General features: G+C 35.6%; 1 protein-coding gene across 22 annotated transcripts in view; it reads left to right on the plus strand.

Annotated features, from left to right (window-relative positions):
- Nucleotides 1-22,866, plus strand: part of C2CD5 (C2 calcium dependent domain containing 5) — a 65,945-nt gene that overhangs the window by 28,768 nt on the left and 14,311 nt on the right. For 12 of the 22 annotated variants that reach the window (XM_048934694.1, XM_048934775.1, XM_048934708.1 and 9 more), the window contains 7 exons: nt 10,893-11,007; nt 12,707-12,802; nt 14,506-14,697; nt 16,624-16,810; nt 17,900-18,064; nt 18,347-18,487; nt 20,780-20,843. In XM_048934694.1, coding sequence (XP_048790651.1) covers nt 10,893-11,007; nt 12,707-12,802; nt 14,506-14,697; nt 16,624-16,810; nt 17,900-18,064; nt 18,347-18,487; nt 20,780-20,843 — 960 coding nt within the window. Of the gene's footprint in view, nt 1-10,892; nt 11,008-12,706; nt 12,896-14,505; nt 14,698-16,623; nt 16,811-17,899; nt 18,065-18,346; nt 18,488-20,779; nt 20,844-22,866 lie in introns of all 22 variants that reach the window. The other 10 variants (XR_007374798.1, XM_048934706.1, XM_048934667.1 and 7 more) reach the window with 2 other exon arrangements.

The raw sequence follows: 22,866 nt of genomic DNA on the forward strand, positions 1-22,866 counted from the left end.
TTCTTTAGCCTTGACACGTGTCAGCAGCTCTCTCACTCTTGATTTGTCTTATTGGTCAGGGACTGTGGGAGTTGTATTCACATTTGTTGGTTTTTCATTGCCAGGGATACTGCTAAACAAGAAGAGCTAAGGAATACAGTGCATCAGGTGTTAGGTATGATGTGCAGCAGGCAGTAGATTTTGTAATAGAGTTCAGATGATATACTTTAACTCTGTCTTAGGCTGAAATAATGATGGTGTGTAAATCTGCTACTGTTGAGAAATCTAAAATTTCTGTTTATCTCCCTCTTCTAGACGTTTCTTGCCAAATCTCTTAATGCTTGGCCTGAAGGAGAGAAGAGGCTTTTAAAGGCTAAGGGAAAGAGTACTGTGCATTTACTGTGCATTCCTGTTAGCAAGGATGTAATCACAACCATAAGTAGCCTAAAATTATTTTCCTTTTAGAAACTGTTCAGGCTTCGTAAGGATATGGAAAGAAATTCCTTTTCTTTCTTTGCTAGTGGTCAGGAGGTTGTTTAATGTGTAAGATGTGGCGACATTTGATGAAAAGATGCAGAGATTTGAGCATGCCTGAAAATCAAATGTGGAAGTAAGGAATTATTTGAATTTGATGAAGGAAAAATAAATTTCTTAAACTACAAATTGTGCATAGTTATTGACATAATTGTTACACATTTGCAAAGTTAGGAATAAGCTGTGGTCAAGATGAATCTGCAGTATAAATGTAGAGGGGAAGAGCACAAATTTGTCGAAACAAGGGCACTACTGGATGCCATTTTTGTGGCATCCTATAAAAGGATGTTAAAGATGTATTGTAAATATAAAAGTGTGAAAGAAGTCCTAGGTCCAGCAGGCTGGATCTTTGGTAGTTTTTCCTTAAGGTTCAATACAGAGAAGAAAGGTTCCTAAGCAAGTAAAAGAAACTTGTTCAGTAGACACCACTTTCACATACAGTCATTTCATAGACTAAAGTATCCAATATATTCAAGTAATCACATTTTTAACCTCCTGCTTCAGGGAGCTGCTCTAATAGTGCTTCGTTAGCTCCAGTAGTCAGAAATGTGAAAGGAAAAAAGATTGTTAATATAATTCCCAGGGCTCTTCTGAGATCCTTGTGTGATATTCCTGTTGTTATTGGAGTGTGAAATTCTCCAGAATGCTTGTTTCTTACGTGAGAAAAGGCAAGAGGAAAGCCTGAAAATGTTTTGATTCTAAAACTGAATGCTTTTCTGTCTTGGAAATACGAACATACAGTGGATGTGCAAATTACATTTCTTACTGCTATCTGGAGTGGTAATGTGGTGTACTTGAAAAAAATGCAGTAGGAAACACCAGAATGTTCTCATTACATTCTAAAGTTCAGATTTAGAAAAAAAAAAGACAACTAAATTTTAAGGTTGACCTCTAGGTTTTTCTTGAAGAATTTCCAGATTGACTTGCAACACATCAGTGTGTATTGATAGAATAATGGTACAGCAGTTGTCAGGGTGTTTTCTGAGTGGGGGAGAATGAATAAAAGCTACATGGTGTCTGAATGAACCTTTAACTTTTTGTTCTTTATTAATACGTGTATTAAATTATGATGTTTTTCAGTAATATTTTATTCTGCTTCTTTGCTCTGAAATGTTTATTTCAGAGGAGTGAGTATTTTCAAATGGTTTCTATGATTAATGTGATTAATTTTTGAATAGTCTCTTTTGAAGCAGATGCACTCATTTCTTAGGGAAATAATTTCCTTTGGAACTGTGTGTGATTTTTTACTTAGTGAGTTTTGAGCAGACGTCTGTGTAATTGAACAAAGGTTCATCATTGTCAGTGACTATTCAGGTATTCTTTTAAAGATTCATATATTAACAAATTTTACATTTAAAGTCTTTGTTTGAGAAATCTTTGCTCCAATACTAAGTACTGCTATTTAGTTAGTTTTAGTTTCTCTCTGAAATTTGGTTAATGGCGTGAGAGTCAGCATTGACTTTTTGCTGCACAGATGCTTCAATGCAGCTATTGCTTATTACACCACTACAGTTTGAACTGGTAGAACATGAGAGAGAGAGAACTGTAGTCTTGAAAGTTGTTGCAGATCACTTGTCCTAATTTCAAAATATGAGGTTCAACTAAAACAGTTATCCTGATGTCATGGTTTTGCTTCACGTTTCATGATGAGTTTTGGTCAGCCTTATGCTGTGCCACTCTACAATTGGAAAGACGTAGTTGTACGGTTTCTTACTTTGTCCAAGGTATATTAGAAGAAAACTGGAACAAAGTTAGTTGAAATGACAGCTTCCAAAATACTACAAAACAACAGAAAAACATGTATTTGTAAAACGTTGACAGAGTTTTAGGAAACTGGAGTGTAATTTGCAGATTATACAAGTTCTAGCTGACCTTAGCAAGGTAATGGGAACTGCAGTGGGTAAATGTTAATGGATAAGATCCATTTTCTGAGCTGAATTAGCATGAGAGCTCTTCTTTCTTGGTTTGAATACAAAGTTCTTCAGTGCACCACGTTTCTCATTGAAAAAAACAATAGTTGTTTTTTTTTTTTTTTTCCTCATTTACTTTGTAGTTTAAATTCTGCTAGACAGCAAAATCTGTCTTTGATCTTCTGCAGATATATTTTCAGTGTTTTTTGTAACTTTTGAGTTGTTCTGTCTCCATGCAGTCTTGTTGAAGTCCTGTAGGAAACACTCCTTGGATCCAGAAGTTTAGAGAGGGTTCTTCTGCTAGTGTGACTAGCAAAAACAGAAACACGTGGTTGTGAAGGTATATGAGCACAGGCTGTGGAAGATCTGTGGATCTGTGTATACAACAGACAGCATGAGGAGTGTAAACAATGAATGGGAAATGCAGAGGCTGTATGAATTTCTGCCAGGTAATTTCTGCAGTTGTGTAGTGAGGGAATTTGTCTGCATAGCAGTCAGCCAGAAAGTGGTAGTCTTGTCTGTGAACATCTGTGTTTGTTGAGAGATTAATCGCTTACTTTCTTTGAAGTTCTGTGTGGTTCTTTCAATGACTGTATTAGATAAAATAACATTCTTGCATACTTTAAGTTTCCAGGTGTTTGGACTTAAGACTTTAAAACATATACATAGTTCATTTTTTGATACTAGTTATTACATTTACACTGAGTGGTTTTTAAAAATGTGCTTTGTTTACTACTTTGCTCCAGTTTTGACTGACAGTCCCATCATTTCAAGATGTCCTTTGAAGATTGCTCGTTTTAAAATCAGTTGCATTTACTGTTCCTAAACGACAAAGCAACAGGTAGAAGTTGAAAATGAGGAGTATCTTTACTAGCTAGCACCTCATCAAAGCAGTAGACTGTCCCTGTTACTGTAATAGGATCAATTAAAACATTCCTGTATGGTACTTAGTCCCAGTTGATTTGTTATTACAAGAACCTTGAGCACAGCTGTAAGGACATCAGTGTTAGAAAATGAATGACTGATTGAGATGATAATTAAAAGCTAGTGACACAGTTAGGTGTGACACACTTAATTTTCCAGAGACAATTTAGTTACGGTGTTTAACATTTTATTATGCCTGAACAGCATTTTTGAAACTTGCAGTGCTATGGAAGTATGCTGAGGACTAAACCTTCATTTTTAAGAGTTATCTTAATAATAGTTTAATTTTAGGTTTAATTTTTAATATGTACATACAAAACCAGTATTATTTTTTAGACTTCAAATGTGTTACTATTTGATTTGAGGTTTTTTTAGTTGTATTACATGATATTTCCCTTTTCTATAAACCCAATTACTGCTGCCAGTTTGATGGTGTGATAACTTCAAAAAAAAAAAAAAAAAAAAAAAAAGAAAAAAGAAAAAAAGAAAAATGATAGTCTTTTGCAGCATGCATAAAGCATGTAAGACCTTCACCTACCATTAAAAGGAAAAGTTACAGGGTCTAAACTTTACAGCCCTGCAGTTCATGCTGATAGTATTTTTCAGCAGATTTGTTTGAACCAGTATGGAAAATTCTTCCCTCAAAGACGATGTGTAAAGAAAAGGTTTAATTATGCAGTGATCTGTCCAAGTAATTCTTGCTTGTTTGTCCTGAAGATCAGTCACATAGCTTGCGATGTGTGACTAGTAAACGAAGTGCAGAACAATGGAGACTTGGCTTTTTTTAGGGTAAAATTCCAATTACTGATTTTTTTTTCATCTGAAATGTTTTGTTTAGATATACAGAATTGAATTCATGTAGGTCACACAGTGAACATTACAAAATATTTGTTTTTTGTTTATGTCAGTCTAAGATTTAGGAGATGCTAATCTTCAGGTATCTGAAAGTTTAAAGTGTTCCATGGATTATTTGTTTGAGGTTAGGAACAAATTAGGAACGTTTCAAGGCTGGGAATGTCAAGAATGTAAGTTTGTTTACGAATGTAAGAGAGTTAGTTAGCTGATGGGAAGGTAAAGTGCGATTCCAAAAGCCAGACTTCTGAGTTAGGATTCCTATAGTTGTCTTTTAGGGATGAAACAGTTAAAATGCCTCAATCTGCTTTAGAATTTCTGTATGGAAGTGTAATTCCATACAGATGTTCCTTCCTAAATTACAAGCACATTCACCCGTATCAAAGAAACAGAAGTTTCAAAATCACACAGTAATGGTTGAAAGGGAGCTGTGTAAATCATAGAGTCCAATCCCTCTGATAAAACAAGATCCTTGTGGTAGATTACACAGGAAAACATCCAGGTGGGTCTTGAATATCTCCAGAGAAGGAGATTACACCACCTCTCCAGGCATTCTGTTCCTGCGCTCTGTCTCTCTCCACAGTAAAGAAGTTTTCCTTATTCATTCCTTGTATGGAACTTCTTGTATTTCAGTTTCTGTCTGTTCCCCCTAACCTGTCACAGCACCACTAAAGAGCCTGATCCCATTCATTTGACTCCTATACTTCAGATATATATGAACAGTGATGAGATTCCCCCCTCAGTCTTCTCTAAGCTGAACAGTTCTGGATCTATCAGCCTTTCATCTTACAGAAGGTGCTCCAACTAACTGAGCCTTTTAGTTCTGTTTTACAGTTAAAGCAACTGCTTTTTTTTTTTTTCTTTTTTCTTTTTTTTATGTGAAAAATCAGTATTCTCTGATCTTCCAGCAGTGATATAGGGTTTTCAGTGGAATATTTGCAATTAAGAATATTCAGGAGTTGTGGTGGGAATGTTGCTGAGGGAAACTTTGCTTCTTCCCATCTGAAAGTGTATCTTCATTAAATCTAACGCATCTCAGTAGTGTGCTGCTACTGGAAGGAGCAGTCTGCTTTTCTGCACTGTTCCTGCCATGTGGTCCTGCGGTCTTGTGGTGCCCATGCACTTGCAGAGTGAGTCTCTTGTCCTGACTAGCTCAATAGAAGAAGAGTAGGCCTGCAAAGGACTAATTTTGTGTTCAGTCAGCCAGCCAAAATACCTTATCCTACAAATGTGTGAAGGCTGGTTGCGGTTTTAATCCTAGGTGCTGCATCTTAAGTAATTGAAGAATTCCTTCAACATCAGCAGCTGTGTTTTTTCTCATTCGGCAGTTGGGCTTGAGAAATAAAGTACATGCTTTCTGACCTCATTTCATGTGCCAGGGAATCACTGACACAGTACTGTTCTTTAGCCTGGGTGGTTTATCTGTAGTTTTAAATTTTGTAGGAGTAAGTCTACCATTTCTCCTTGGTGATATGTATGCACTGCTTTTTTGCATCTTAGTTTTCGTATGATAAATTCCAATAATCTGTTTTCTTTGGTTTCTGAATTATAAAAAAAGCTTTCATTTTCCCAACTTTGTCTCAAAGATAAACATAGAGAACAGTTTAAAGAGGAGAGAAAAAAAACATTGAGAATCTTGGGAAAGTTTCAGACTAGTTTTCATCTGTTGCAGGGTTAGTCATTTGTTTTATGTTTTAGGATACACAGGCAAGAAACTTTCTGTGCACTGTTAAATCATTTAGAAAGGTTGTGGGAAATACATTAATTTATGGGGTAGCCAGAGAGCATCAAATTAGACTTGTAGGTGAAACTCCAGGGAAGGTGCTTGTAAACCTGACAAAGATATTTCTTGAAAGAGAAGGACCGCCCCCCAAAACACCCAATCTCACACCCAGAAAACAAAGCAAGCAACTTCCCCTCTCCTCCCTCCCCAGTATAAGCTGATTAATATCTTGTAATAGAGAAGATTTGAGAATAAGAGGATAAGGAAACTCTGTTTGCAGTATGAAAGTGCAGTAGCTGTGCCTGTTCTGCTACTGTAAGGTTATTAAGATGGAGGCCGCCTCAGAAAAGTGTGGATTATGACTCTACCTAGTGAAAGATTCAGAGTTTAAATTTGCTGTCTTCCTTGCTATTTTTTGAGGTGCCAGGACAAAGAATCATTTGTAGGTTGACACAACTCCCAGTGTGATTGTCCTTGTCATTTTGGAATGCTGCATTGTAAATGTCACTAAATTTCAATATGAAGTATTATGATACATTGAAATGAGCCATACAGCTCCTACTTAAGAGCTTTTCTCAGGATGTCTTTTTTAGAATTCAACTTCAATGCAGTAACTCTTGTGTACCTAACTCTTGTTTTAAAGATTTGTAGGGGACCTAGCCTAGTGCTGATTCTTGAAAGGCCTTGAAGACAGCCTCTTAACAGATAACTGGAAAGATGTTGCTTCTTGTGAATAAAAAACATCTACAGTGTTAAGTGTTATCCAGGTGAAAGAAATCCATCCTATACTTTGAATGAAAGAAATGGGTGGTTTATGAACCAAAAAAAACAATTGGGGCACCAAATAAAGGCAATGTTTGTAGTTACTGAAGCTGTTAAATAATTTTGGAAAAATTTTAACTGGAGAGGGTTTGAGTTGGCACGATTTTTATAGAAAGCTGTTCTTGTTTGCAGCATTGTTTCTCAAGTCTTCAACTCTTGAAACAGTATGCTTTGCTTCTATTTTGTTATAAATATCATGCCAGTTTTGAAACATTAATGAAAGCAGGTTAATATTCAGTCTGTGATTTCCAATAAAGAGTATGTAATAGCAGTGTAATTTTTGCAGACTTCCTTGTTTGGAGTTTAGATAAACCTTGCTATAAACTAGTTGATGGATTTGCTAGAAAAGCTTGTGACTGAGTGCTATGTATGCTTGCCTTTTTGCTTCCACCTAGAATCCAGGGCCATTACTTTCTGTAACCATTTCAGTGAGCTGCCATAGTTTTCAGTCTGTACTGTCACCTGATCCAAGCATGCGCCAAAATACCCACCGTTTCTGGCTACTGTCTGCTGAATCTGCTTTGCAAACCCTTAGTTCTTAAGCTTTTGCCTTAGTGAAAAACAACAACAGACACTCATACAGAGTGTGCTGGACACATGCCATCCTGCTTCCCTGCTTAATTGTTTATGTAAATCCTTAGCTTTACTAAACTTGTAAATGCTACAATGGCATCCCCATGTGAAATTGTGTGGCTTGTGTCAAACAAGGCTGCTTGTGAAAATATTTGTCAGAAGAATTTGAATGCTACACATTGCACTGCATTCAGTGTTCTGTATCAATTTATTACTGCAATGTCATAGTGTTTGATCTTAACTGTAGACAATCATTTTGTATTTTTATATGCAAAGGTAAGTTTATGTAAATTGTGTGTGAATGTACAGTATTAATATACTGATCCTTATTATTCCCTTCCTGGAAGGGAAAATATAGCGACTCAGTTGAATGTCTTAAAGGAGGCTGGGTCTTCTACTTACAAGCAGATGTTTATGCATGACCTTTTTGAACTTTCACAATGAGAATTTGTTGGATTTTTTTATTTTTATTTTTTTGAAAGATATTGAGCCCGATCCTGTGAGCAGTGAAGACAATGACTGGAAAATGGTTCTTATCTTTAATAAGAATGAAAATCATGCATTACATTACTACAGTAATTACAGATGCTTAGAGTAAAGAGTTAAATGTTGCTTGAGCAAGACATAGTGTTGAGCAACCTCACAAAATATGCACTTTTCATTATGATAAGGCATTCTTGTAGATAGACTGGGTAAGAAAATTGTGTTAACTCTCTTAAAAACGTGCTCTTAACTTTGATTTAAAAGCTAAATTTCCTGTTGAGGAAAGTTACGTGTTTGTAGTCGAGGTTGGGACCCGTCACTTCTCTCTCAGCCATTTCTGTTCCCTTTGAGCATGTCTGTTCTGTTTCAACATTTCATTCTGTTTCAGTTTTTCCTGTGTCCACATTCCTTTTTACTATCATTTTCTTGCTTGTAATCTTGTTCTTTACCCCACAATGCCTCATTTGTTCACCCCATTGCTTCACCTCTTGCTTTCAAGTCTTTCATTACAACATCATTTCATTTGCACAGAGAGGTCATTAGCAGTATTTGCCAAGTGGTACCTGAGGATGTGAAGAGAAAACTAACAACAATAATAAAATTAACTTTCCTTTGCCTAAGTCTTTATGTCTGGGAAAAGATTGCAGTGGTCCAGTTACATCTCCATTGCAGGTTTTTCTGTGAATCACAAAAATGTCACTGGCTATTCCATCAGTGCTTACATCCAGCAGCCTGTGATCAAGCCTGGTTGAGCAAGAAGTGTCTTGTGTGGTCAGTGCTCCCACTTTTTCTACCTAGTTAAACCCATTCTCTTATAGAGGGAAACACATTAATAAGCAAACTTCTTGACTGTGATTGGATGGAAGAAGGAGAAATGTCTCTTTAGACCCGTTTACATTCTACCAGGAAGAATTAGTGATGACATTTAATTGGTTTGCTTGTGGTCTCACATCTTCCTGTAGCTTAATGTGTTTTGTCTGACACCGTAGTCTTTGCCTTAAAATGTGTTTCCAAAGTTCCTCTGGTTGCATAGTAATGCTTCTGTTAACTGGTGGCAGCGAGGACAGCCTGTGCATTTCTGTACCCGAACACATGCAATAAAAAGTTGCTTGATGTGTAACAAAAAGTTGATAACACTGTTATCAACAGTGAACTTGGGAAGTCCAGTGCTGTGATGTGATGGGCTACTTCTGCTCAGCTCTTGAAAGCTGAAAAGTGTGGGAATTTAATAGCAGGTACCACAGTCATCGGAGTCTTGAGCACTTGATTTTTCCTGCCAGTAAAACTGTTTCAATGCTGGTTTCATTCTGAGGAACGGCAAAATGCAATGCCTAGAGATTTTACTGGGAATGTCTTGAAACCTGCTGAAGGTAAACTCAACTGGAGTGTAGCGTGATTGATACAATTCATGAAAATCCTTAGTCTGCTTTATGCTTTGGTGTGTATATTTTTTGTCTCAGTTCTTAGGAAGGTTCTCCATGATCACTGTAGTTTTTTGTTGTCATTAGCATATGTTTCTTAAAGTGAATGTTGGATGACCTTGATTCTACACACCCAAGCCTGCTGTTAGTACAGTATGAGTACACAAGCAATAACATCTAAAAATAGATATGGTTGAATAACTAACTTATTAATACAAACCTTTGTGCTTGCTTTTTAATTATTACAAAATGATCATTGGTTTATTTTAGAAAGCTGAAAGCCAAATTCTGAATTAGAAAAAAAGAAAGCTGAGGTGAAATCATGGATGAATGTATCTTGCTGTACGATGTTTTTGTTTCAGTAGGTTTCAAAATATCTGTATATCTGCATCTTCCATTTTTGTTCATCACGTTGTCAGAGAACTTAGTGTATGATATCGAATTATCATACACTATATTTATAAATATTCCTAATAGCACAAAAGTGCGAAAGTGGCTCCCAATGGTTCTCAGATTTAATATTTTATATTATGACTTAGCAACGAGATCCTGATGGCTAGAACTTGTATCCATGCCAAATGCAATTGATTCCAGTGGAATTGTGTGAGAATCTATCTGTTCAGATCCTCTTGTAGTATCTGAGTGCCTACAGTTTGATTTTGTTTTCTCCCTTGTTTTATGTATCAACAGTCAACGTAGTTTTCCATTTTGAAAGATGAAGCACTTTATAAACCTTAGTTTTAAACTGTAGTTTTTGAGTTCATATATAAAAAGTTTGCAGGGATAGCTTTAATTTTGAGAAATTTGTTTCTAAACACTCAAATAAATTGCATGAACTTATCCTAGTAATACTTTTCTTTTGCATTTTAATGTAGTTCTCAGGGTAAGAAGTTAGAGTATATTTAATATTTAGGATGCACCCCAGAGGCAATAGAGATGATGAGATAAATAATCCATTTTGGAAGGAGGAAAAAAAAAAAGCGCAGTCACCAGGACAGTCATCAGGATACTGAAGCAAAAAATATGTTGTCAAGTATGTAGTCAACATACTTCTTGTTCTTCTTCATGCTGTTAATTTAAAAATAGCTTAAAATTTGTACTGTTTGTTATTATAAGTTAGAAGCGGTAAACCAAGAACTGCAGAGCACTGTGTTTGACTGGTGATTCAGTCTTGTGCAAATGGTTTTAAAAATCTGCTAACAGTACTTCTGCTTAACAGTAGAAAAAATATTCAGGTTATTTCAAAGATGTGAGGTAAATATCAATGTATTACTCTAAATACTGGTTCATTATTAGTAGTAGTTTTTCTTTTGTTAGAAAAGATCTTTGATGCTTTATTGCAAGTTAGATGCTATTCTTAAATTGTTGGAAACTGATAACATGATCTTAAAGATGGTACAGACTGAAATAGTGTCTCCAATACTTGGTGTCTTACAGACCACAGCAAGAACGCAGTAATTTGTCAGAACCAGTTCCATGAGTGATAAACAGGAACATTAATGACACAGCCCTGCTGATGTTTGCTCAATACTTGTAGTGTGACAGCTAGGAAATAGGAAGTCCTCAGATTAAACACTTGAATATGAAAATTTCAGCCTGTGAGATTAATTGCATGAAACTTTATATTGGCATAGTGCGGAATAGTGAACTGATTTGTACTTTGTCTTTCAGATGAACCAGAGACACGAGATGCGTGGTGGGCAGAAATCAGACAAGAAATAAAATCCCATGCCAAGGCATTGGGTTGTCATGCTGTAGTGGGCTACAGTGAATCAACTAGCATTTGGTAAATCATGATTTTTCAAAATGCCACAGAAAATTTATTTTATTTTTCAATGGATTACAGACAGAGAACTGTTTCAACACAGTTGTTGCCACTCTCTACTAGGTCTACTTTGGAGGACATGCCGAAGTAATTTCCTTAAGTTTCAGAATTGAGCTTAAAAATTTAAACAGTCTGTCAGATTTCCTTTTTGTTAATAGGTTTTGATTTGGGCTTTCACTGGGTTTTCATTTATTTCCTAGTGACATTGTTTGTTCTTATTACTGCATTAAAAAAAAAAAAAAATTCAGACCTGAATGTTTGATTTTGTAGAAGTAGAACTAATTTCTTTGAAGTTTTCTAAACCTAATCTACTTGAAGTAAAAGTGGTGGACTGGTACTTAAGTGGTAAACATCAAACTCGAGACACAAGTTCTTTACTAGGAATGTATTAAATGTACGTTAAAGGAAAATGTGCTGCCTAATGCATAAGAATGCTTGAGGTATAAATATACTGCATTTCTTTTTTAAAAAGTGCATGTCATTATTTTTGAGCGTGTTAAACTGCAGCTCTGCAGTAGTCTTTCTGAAAGTCCAGTTTTAGAAAGCAGTAAGCTCCCCCAGGCATGTGTCCTACTCAGGCCAAAATTCCTGTGTCTTGCTGAATTCCTCTTCACTAAGAAATGCTAATCTTGTGTATTTTATGCCTTAATAATCTGTGAGAAGTCTGGAGATGGGGAGAAATATCTTACAATTCATCTTGTTACAGAATTAATATATAATCTTGTTTAACTTTAGGTATTGGGTAAAACTGTACAGAGTTAGGCAGTCAATTTTAAGATTTCATGCATTCATTTCCTTTAGAAACTTAGTGTAGTTTAGTGTTTGAGTTTCTGTACTTACTTGTCAATTAATATTTATTCCATAAAGAGCAAAGCTGTGTCTGTAGTATTGCTCTGCTAGATATGGTGTATTAAAATGATTCTGAAAAAAGAAATGACAAATAAAGAAGGCAAATATATCATTCTAGAAAATGTAGGAAAGATGTTTTCAGTATTTTTTTTCATCATAGTATTTGAAGTACTGAATATTATAGGTTTATTTCATATTTAACTAATTTAAAAATGCTAAAAGCTTTGTGAATCATGCTTTGCATTTCTGAGAGTTTTAACTCTTCTAAACTAGGAATGTGGCTGGTTATTTTACGTGCTGTATGTACTATGATTGTAGTTGTTGGTAGTTCTGCTACTTACTATCTTCCAAGAAGCATCTTGTTGTCCACGTTGTATTGTAACTTCATTCTGAGAGTAATTGTCTGTAAGATGATGACACTCTCAGCTTCCAGTTCACTTTGGTAAACAGTTATGCTTTTTCATTTTTTAAACATTTCTTTGCCTTTGTTGGATGACTGGATTTCTTTTCATTAACTGTAGTGTCAAAAACCCGGGTAACCTTTGTGGTACTGTACTATATTCTTTATAACGTCAGGCAAAGCTCCCTAGGCTTTCTGTTCATTCCTGCTTTGCTTACTGATAACATAATTTAAATACTGAAAGAGGATTGTGTGTGTGGTCTCATGGATAAAATTGAATGAATGCGTAAAATTAGTAGCTATATTGAATTTACAGAGACTTAAGTTCAAGACTTTTTAGTTTAATTGTTGTATTTGAAAGCAGTACTGAGTAGTAGGAATTCACTCTATTGTAATTTTTTTCTCTTATAGTGAAGAGGTCTGTATTTTGTCCGCGTCTGGCACAGCAGCTGTACTGAACCCTAGGTTTCTTCAGGATGGCACCATGGAAGGCTGTTTGGATCAAAGGTTGTCATGGCAGCCTGGCTTCTTTTCCATAGGGTCAGAGAAGGGAGAGGTTGATTTTTTTCCTCACAGCCAAGATAGTTCTTCTCTATTAGGGTAGGTTACAGTGTTACAGTGCAGGATGCGGGACCAACCACTTTACTGCTTTTCACTAACAACAACAACAACAGAAGTAATGGAACTCTACAACAAATTAGATATTCTATTTTTATTTTTAACAGTCTGAATAAGGTAACACATTTGATACTAACCACAGATGATAACTCAGTTTTTCTCTTTGCCGTTCCTCAGGTATCTTTCTTAACTTTATATCACATAGAAAAAATGACAGATGTATTATATGTTATGTAAGCCAAATTCTACTGTGGCTATCATATCTGTATATATGCTCTGTGTGTAGGAGATAAAATAGCTTAGTTGTAAAGCAGTGATGGTCACAGATTTTTTTCACAAGATGTATGTTTTTAGGTGAAGTTCATGAAACAAAAATCAAGAAACTGAATGAAAACCATGAAGTTTCCTTACACATCCCTTTGTTTCTGCTTTTGCAAATAAAACTTAAAGAATGATTATTGACAATTACTTCGGGTAAAAAAAACCCACAAAAACAAAAAAACCCAACTAATTAGATTAATACATAATGGTTGCTTATTTGTCAGAAAAGTCAGCATATATTTCAAGGGGTGACTTTAAGTCACAAGTAAGGCTATTTGTTAAACATTGACACTTGTATTACTTTTTTCATATAATCCTGCTAATGTTGTGTGGTTTATTATTATTATTATTTTTTACTCTATCAAGAGGCTGTTATCTTCTTGTGCAGATAGGGTCTTGAAGAATGTAGCCAGAACACAAATATTTGTGTCTATATTCAGTATATCACTCTACATTCTATCAAAAGAATAAGAGATGGAAAGAAAGAAATGTGCTCACATTGTGAAGGAAATTCTGTTTTTATCTAAATATGTATTTCAGTGCTACTAAGAGTCTTGGCAAGTATAACAAAGTAAGATAAAGCAACCAGACAGACAGATATGTCTCAAACCATGTTTGAGACAAAATATGCTTGCCAAAGTGATCCTTAATGTTCCAAGTCTCTCGAATTTGTTTTAAGCATCTCCTCAAAAATAACTGAGAAGCACTGGTTTATGTGAAACAAAGTAAGTTTGCAGGGATGATGTTTGCACACATGTTCCTTGTTCATATTTTTTACAGTGGTCGCTCCTGGATTTTTCCTGCTGGGAAGGAGGACTGTCTGTTTTAAATGAACAGCAAGTTTTACCTGATACTTTAGTGTAGAAAATATTTTTGCAATGTTAACATCTATTGTGCTTCTCAGTAGGATGGTTGTTCTGTCATTTATGTTCTGCTTATTAGGCTTGAGTAGGTTTTTTGATACAATCAGATAAGAGACTTACATTTGGTACCGCAAATTCTCTGTAAATGTATTGTACCATGAACTACATTTAAAAAGTTGTAGAGCCTAAAGCTAACTCAGTAATGTTTTAGGAGTACATCAATCATTGGCCGCTGTATGTATTCAATCCCTGTATCATAAGTTTGAGCACAAGCCTAATTTATGTATTAGCTAGTGTGCAACCAAATTTTAATCTTTCATTGATGAAATGCAGTACACATGTGCACATGCTGATGCTTGTTAATAAGATGTGGATGTTTTAAGTATGTTCTCCATAATGTATTTTTAGGATTGAAGAAGCTTCACCACCAGGTTGTGGATTTTGCCATATACCATACGATGAATTGAACATGCCATTCCCTGCCCACCTCACTTATTGTTACAACTGCAGGAAGCAAAAAGTTCCTGATGTCCTTTTCACCACAATTGATCTTCCTGTAGAGGCCACTGTTATTGGAAAGGGATGTCTTATTCAAGCCAGGTATTGATCAGAATGTTTTCTTCATGAAGTTTTAGAGGTCTTCGAAAGAATTCCTGTTACTGTAGTTGAATATGTTATTCAAGTTTAAATTTTCATTTAATAACAGTGTATTAAGGTACATAGGGAATGCCACCTTTCTCCTCCCATTGTGTTATGTGCATGCCTGTTGATGTAACTTTTGTTTGTTGGTGGACACTGCTGTGTTTTGTTTGCATGAATTATAAGGTAGAGTTGCAGTGCTTGCTGATTAGGACTGCTAACGTGATCTGTTACAGTTATTCCATTGTAAACTCAATGAATTCTTTAAGACAGTTGTATTAATGCTTTGCTGTTGTCCATAACTTCAGCTCTGTAGAACTGTCAGCTGTGTCACATTTATGCTGTGGCCTTTCAATTTCAAAAGGGGAATAAGGAAATTTATGGGAAGTGGGAAAGAAGGAAGGGTTAGCTGTGTACGATACGTATGGTTGTCCAGTTGTGTGGATAGATAACTAGTTGGATGGCTGGACTGAAAGAATTGTGGTATATAGTTCATAACCTACTAGGATGACCTAACAAATGTAATAAGTTCTGCAGTGGGACCTGTACTGTTGGACACATGGGTGTGGGTAAGGATTTGTTAGTTATACTACATTGAAGGTGGTGAATTAATTAAATTGAGCTGTGTTCTCCAAGACTAAGAAACACATCAGCAAATTAGAGAGAGTTTAGTGGAGGACCACCAAAAGAGTAAGAAGCACCTGCCCTTACAGGAGAAGCTGAGGCATCTGGACTCATTCAGTGTGGAAAGAAGGTTTCAGGGGTAGCTAATTGCAGCCTTCTTACACTTACAGGGAGCTGCTGAAGAAAACATTAGGCAGGGTGGTGCACAGTGGAAGGGCAAGAGGCATTTGCCTTAAGTTGAAACAAAGATTTAAAATATATTCAGAAAGATTTTGAGGTGAACTTGTTAGGATTAGGTGAATTACTCCTTTTTTCTGGTCATGTAGTAATTTGTTCCGTAGAAGGAAATAACTGATCTTATCAATAGAAGACATAGTTATCATTTGTTCTTTTTGAATGCCATTCTGCAACTGAAAGTAAGCGGTCATTACACTAGTGTGGTGTTTGAGTTTCAGCCTATGAGACTGAAGCTGAAGAAAGGAATATTACTAACACTATAGTCAGAGATGGTATTTCTGTAGCCTTTTATTCATGAGAAATGAGTATTTCTAACTTTGTTATTGCTTGAGCTGTGAGGGCACTGATTTTTTCTTCTACTTTTTTTCCCTTTATTCCCAAGTATTACTTGACAAATTTCCGTTAATATAATTATTCAAGTTCTTCCAGTAGAGTAATGTTCTGAAATTGTACCTTAAACAATTAGGAGGCTTGCAGCAACAGAAACAAACAGAATAGGTGTTCAGTAGTTATTTCATGCTGTCAGACTATTATGGAAAGAAAACACACCTGCACGATGCATGTTGTTTCTATCTGACAACACCTTTAAGCATACTTCACTACCACCACAGAGTGTCAGGGGTTAGAAGGGACCTTCAATGAAGGAGGCTTTATTCAGTGGTTTAGAAAAATATAATACTTCTGTGTTTTTGTGTTCTGCTCTGATAGAGAATATGATTTTAATATTGCTGAAGGTTATTATTGTTCTATTTTACGTTTCTTTTATTGCTGCAGATTTTTGTTTCATATTAAAATAGTTTCGTATTAAAAATGAAGATTAAGTCAGTTATTGAAACTCAGTGCCTAGGTCTTCTCAAGAAGAATTTACTTTTATTTATTTTAAAATCCTGTTTAAAAGTAAATAAATATGGTAACAAGAAACTGGTTGTATTGGTGTTACAGCGATGTGAGAAAGTATCCTGTGATCATTTTCAATTTTCTAGTCTGTTAAAATTGCTGATGTTATGTACTGTTTTTTATTACCAGGTTATGCCGTCTAAAGAAGAAAGCTCAAGCAGAAGCAAACGCAACTTCTATCAGTAATCTCTTGCCATTTATGGAATATGAAGTGCACACACAACTGATGAACAAACTTAAGCTGAGAGGAATGAATGCTCTGTTTGGGCTGAGAATTCAAATCACAGTGGGTGAAAATATGCTAATGGGGTTGGCAGTAAGTACAGTTTTAATCCTGGGACTCTTGCTTTCTTGAGTTATTTTTTCAAGACACAAAGACATACACATGTTGTGGACTTCAGGATAGCTAGGGATGTTAAAATGTCATTTTAAGAATAAATTGTAGTGATGGGAAGAAATAAGGTGTCTAATTGCTGTCAGATCAGGACAGATTGTCTTTCAGCACGAGAAAAGAAGATTGGAACCTCTTGAAGCTCTGCTTGAGAAGGATTTTATTAGACAGGGGTTGTTAGGGAAAGAAACCTCAGACAGTTCAATGTCATAAATTATAGAAAAATGATTGCATTATTTAAAGGTCAGAGATCCTTGTTCCTCAAGTAGCATTAGAGCTCCATGTCAAATGCGGTCGATACATCCTTTGGTTAGTTGCCAACTAGAGAAAGGTTTGTTGCCTCTCCGTTGCAACTATTGAAGAAATAAATGAATAACAGGCGGAAAGTCTCCCAGGTGTAGCGAGAAAATGCTCATTCGCAGTATTTTAAACTACATTTTGTTATGTGGGGTAAGAATAGTGAATTATACTTCTTCCTGCGGCGATGTAAGAGGATGCTTGGGTAATATTGAGTGGCTTCCATGGTTCTTTTGTCTGACCTGATGATTTGTTTCATGAAAATATAGAATGGGTCTGTCACAACTGTAACTTGTTTGGACAAACTTTAAGTGTTGGAAACTGGGAGACCATCACTTGCCTATGCAAGATGTACTAGTGCCAGGACCTGTATCAACGTAATTCATTTTGAAGATAAAAACTTAGAATAATGTGGGAGAGTTTTGAATTCATACTTTGTTTGGAACTTGTAGGTAAGTTATGAGCTCCATCATGCAAAAGATCTATGAGAATAAGGAAGTTTATTAAAAGGCAAGTGTTTTACATATGTGAACAGTAGAGACAGAGATTAATCTGGTATGGAAAGAGATTGTGCTATAGCGTAAATGTTATAATGCTCTCCATTATAGCATAACCATTATTGAAAACCATTTCTATGAAAAGATTAGAAGTACATGTTTGTGTAAGAGGTTTGAAGATACTTAAGAGTATTTTTTTTCTTAATGATTTGCTAAAAAGTCTGCAACAGGTGTGTATCTAGCTGCTTTGCCAACACCTGGTGGTATTCAGATTGCTGGGAAGACTCCAAATGATGGCACCTATGAGCAGCATATATCTCACATGCAAAAGAAAATAAATGATACAATAGCAAAAAACAAGGAGCTTTATGAGATCAATCCTCCAGTAAGTAAAGCTTTTATATTCTTAAAAATAGTGTATTCTGAATTTAACACAAATGACATAAGTTATTTTTAAGAGAGGTATGTAATACGTTCACTATTTTTTGTGAACATACTGTACTTGTCTTAAAATCCAGATATATAGATATACCTATATATATGTAGATTTCTTTCTAAGACAATGTAGTTTCAGAATGTTCTGATTCTTAAAACTGTGAAGAAATTGCTTAGAAATGAAATGGTTTTAAAACTACATTGAGCAACTTAATTGTGATGTCTTTTTTAGGAACTACCTGAAGAAATCATTGGGTCTCCCATTCCAGAGCCAAGACAGCGTTCCAGGTTATTGAGATCTCAATCAGAAAGCTCTGATGAAGTTACAGAGCTAGATCTTTCACATGGGAAGAAAGATGCTTTTGTCTTGGAGGTGATAAATGCTTTCAGTACTACATTTTCACACCTTTTTCTTTTCCCAACATACGTTAAAAACAGTCAAACAAGAAAATAAAAACTCCTCTGACTACGGTTTGAAGACTTTATACTCCTTTTTTTCTTCCCATTTTGTGTCATTAGGAAAAATGTCACACTGATGTTTGTGTCATATACTTATATGTTTGTAAAATTATAACTTCAGCTGGTGAGAAATGTTCTTCTGCCTACTTCAAGCAACAGTCATGATGGATCGAAAAGCTACAATACATTGTTATGAATGATGTGGTTCTCTATTGTCTCACTTAATGCATTTTTCTTGGCTAAATTTGTGTTCTTCCTGCTGCAAAGCTCTTGATGTTGTACTTGGATATTCAGAATTATTAGAACAGCAGGTGTCAAGAGAGCATAAAGGAAGGAATTAACTTATTTTCTGAACTTACCACTGATGCTTTTCTGAGCACAAAAATTTAAAACTGAAGAGAATACCATCCAATTCCATCTACAGCTATAACTAGAAACAGAAATTGTCTGTAGATAAAAAAAATGCATGTTTATTTTACCTCTTTCTTCACTTAGATTTAAAGATGTAGTTTTAATAACGTAAAATTTGGAGAAAAGGATCAGGTATTAAAGAACTCTAGAGCTTTGGGATTTTTTTCAGTTTTTTTTTTCCTTTTTTTTTTTTTTTGTAGTTACAAGTGTTATAAAGACCTGACCTCAACTAACAAAAAGAAAAAAATGAATGAAATTACAACCTGTAATTGCAGCCTGGCATACATTCAGTAGTTATGCTAATCTTCACAAAACGCTACCTTCATGGAAAGTAATCTGAAAGAAATGTTGTCGATAGGGGAGAATGTGAGAGGTGCTGTAATAGGCATTAATTTGAAAACACTGAGACTGGAGAGTGGAAAAAAAACCAAACAAACAGATTGTGAGCAGTTGGTATAAATTAATAAATTGACATTAGTTAGCACTTCTGATGTTTGAGTAAACTTTTGTTCTCCAGTGCTTTACAAGTATGCTGGGATCAAAGAGAGTAAATCAGGAAGGCCCTTAGGTTAGTTTCACATTTAAAATGAGTAAGATCTGTTCTCATCAAATAAATTTTGCAGCTGGCATGATCTGCATAGACTCTGGTGAATGAAATTGTATCCTCTAAGCAAAAATGATGAGAGATGTACTGTGAGGCAATGGATTTGAGTGGATGAGTTGATCAGAAGATAGTTCAGTGGATGCCGTAGTGTTGGATGACTGTCACAAACAAAGCATGATGTTATTGCATTAAAAAGAGAACAAAGACCATTTCATTGCAAGAAACTATGTAGGAGTTAGAAGAAATACCTGAAAAACATAAATGTCCTCCAATTTGCATCTAAATCTGTTAACTAGAGGAGGGGTGGTACTGATAAAAGTCAGGCAAACTTCCTTCAGGTGTCCCCATAAAAAAGGTTGATCTGCTATAAGCAAAGATCAGCTACTTAAAAACTGCATTATATAGCACAAGCAGAGGTCGGTCCTTTTTTTTTTTTTTTTTTTTAAACTGTTTTGGAGAATTCTTTCCTCTACCTTATTTATTAACTATGGTAGAAGTTCTTGAGTTAATAGCAGGAGGTCCCCATGTGTAAGGGAAAATCCTAAGTATGTAACAAGATACACTATAATGCTGCTCAGAATGGGTAAGAAAAAATAGGATCTCATTAGTGCAGAATGCAGAACTCTGAATTAAGGGACTATACTTGCTGGTTTCCATCATGTGGATATATTGATCCTATCATGTGTGCCCCTGTGTTTTGGTAGTGGAATCTTTATTTATAGGGGAAAAAAAAAGACTTTTCAGTTTTGTGGAACCACTTACTACCGTATCCCTAGTTAAGAAATTGGTAATTAGACACAAAATTCCAGGAGCTTTAATGAAGCTCCTGACTCTTGATCTCAGGACCGCTTAGCTGAAACAAGTTCTAAGGTCTGTGATACCTTGTTGGGGATTTTATGTTGTTTTAAAAATAATTTATTGCCACCTTCTTACTGAGTGCAATTCATGTATATTCTGCGCTCCTTGTTTTCTTAATGCTGGTTAACTGGGGGAACTGTTTTCCAGGCATTTAACACATCATAAGATCTTGGTTTAAATTCAGAAGATTGACTGATGGAATCCTTTTTTAAAATATCTGCTTAGCTGTCAGACACAAATCTCTAGATAACATCACTTTTATGTCTTTCTGAGACTTCTGACCGAAAAAACAATGTGATTTTTATTTATTGCTATCTTTTTTTTTCCCCCTAGATCGATGATACAGATGCAATGGAAGATGTACATTCTTTGCTGACAGATGCTCCACCACCTTCTGGTATAGTTAAAACAATACTTCTCTGATTTATACTGTAGCCTGTAAAACCTCCTCCTTAACAATGTGACAAGATACAACTTTGCAAGTGAAAGTTTTCTGAGTTACAAGTCATTAAGACTTATGGGGATATGTTACTCATTGAAAACTGAGTTAAACACAGTGTTTGTGTGGCAGGTTGCATTTTACTGATTTGTACCATAGTTGCAAGTTTGTAGTTACTTCATATGGATCAGTTGCTGAAGATCTTTAGAATTTCAGTGGCAAGTTTGTAAGTTTTGCAGACAGTGAAAATAGAAGCATGGAGCGCAGTATGTTGATTTAGCCATACAGTGTACCACAACAGTGTCACTCTGAAGCGAGCAATTTGCCCTTGTAGCACTCTCATTTATCTTGTGCATATACTTAGGTCACTCCAGAAATAATGTCTTCTATTTATTTCCATGGAAGCTACAACAAAATGGAATGGAATATTGGTGGGAAGGTTCAGCTTCTACTGCCATACAGCTAACATCTGCCTTTGATCTCATGGGCCAACATAAGAAAATAGGAGACGTTACTTTTGGGAGAGCCCTCACACATTTTCCTTACTTTGTGACTGTGCTATACCATGAACTTCAATATGCTTGTTTTCACTGCTTTGGTAGTCATTACTGTTGAGAAAGCAAAGTTGAAAAAGATTTGGAGTTCTTAAATCACCCATAGCCTTTTTGTCCAAGTCAGTAATGGCCATTTTCTGTAGACAGCAGAAGAATTACATAATAGAAATGCAGTAACTTGTAATTCCTTCTGTGTGTTTATAGATTTATTTCTTAAGAGTTATTTGAAAACTCCACCTAGAAATAGGTGTACTGTATCACACGATGTATGCTTGCTGTTGCAGGTGAGCCAGAAATGTGTATTGCACTAAAATAAGACTGAGCAAAATGAATTAAAAAAAAAAAAAAAAAAAAAAAACCAACAGAATAGGCTATTAACAGCTAGTACTTCAGCAGCACCTTGAAAGAGAGTAGCTTTTTATCAAACTTTTCTGTGTGTTTTGCTGTTTGCATTTTGAACGCATGCGTGCTCTCTGTGTTTGTAGAATTTTGCATCAGGATTTGTACCCCTATAAAAGCCATTGCCCTTGTTTTGAATCAGCTGCCTTCTTAGCTTTTTTTTCCTCCTTCTTCCTTACTGTACTGGGAAGAACAGTGAATTGAATTACTGCTTTCCATCAGTTTTCTGTATTCCATCTGTGGTTTTACAGACACCTGTCATACCCCACTCGACAGAACTTCTTGATCTGACTAAGAGGCTAATGAAGTCATCGACCATACAGAAGTTTGGTCACACATGTCATCCTTCTTTTGTCTTTTGGAGTTTACCCATGCTTGTGAGAGTCTGTTGCATTCCGAATAATTGCTGCCAGTATTTATCTTTTTGCTACTGTTGAGTCCAGAACTATCATTGTCAGTTATCTACTATTATGACCATATCTTTTATTCCTCATAGATTGTAGCCAACAGACAGGTTGTCGCTGCATATATGTGATGTTAATTTTTTTTCTGCGCCCATCAGTAGTTTATTAATATTACATTTCATCTCTTACATACTTATTATCTATCATTAGGTCCTGCTGCAGTTGATTTTACTACCCTGAAATGAGGTTGTCAGCAGTCATCTCATTATGTCCTCTCTTACAGATAAGCAGTGTTGGAAGTATACAGTTCTGAGTTACAAATTTATCCACTGTAAAATTTGACCATTTTCTCTGACCTTCTGTTGAGTCTTTTAACCGTCTGTATTTCCTTCAGTGGTGTTCTATTGTATTCCTCAGCATACTGCTTTATTAAAGAGTCTGTCATACCAAATGCCTTTTTATGTCCCAAGCAGATTGTATCGATCAGATGTTTATGTGCTTCGTGACTCCTTCACAGAACTCCGGTGGGAGTGTGAGCCATTGCTTCTATTTGCAGAAATGTTACCAGCTTTTCTTCAGCATCTTCTTGTTCTTTCTCCCATTGATTTCATGTTCTGGGATAGC

Source organism: Lagopus muta, chromosome 1 (assembly GCF_023343835.1).
Source record: "Lagopus muta isolate bLagMut1 chromosome 1, bLagMut1 primary, whole genome shotgun sequence".
NCBI classification, from domain to species: Eukaryota; Metazoa; Chordata; class Aves; order Galliformes; family Phasianidae; genus Lagopus; species Lagopus muta.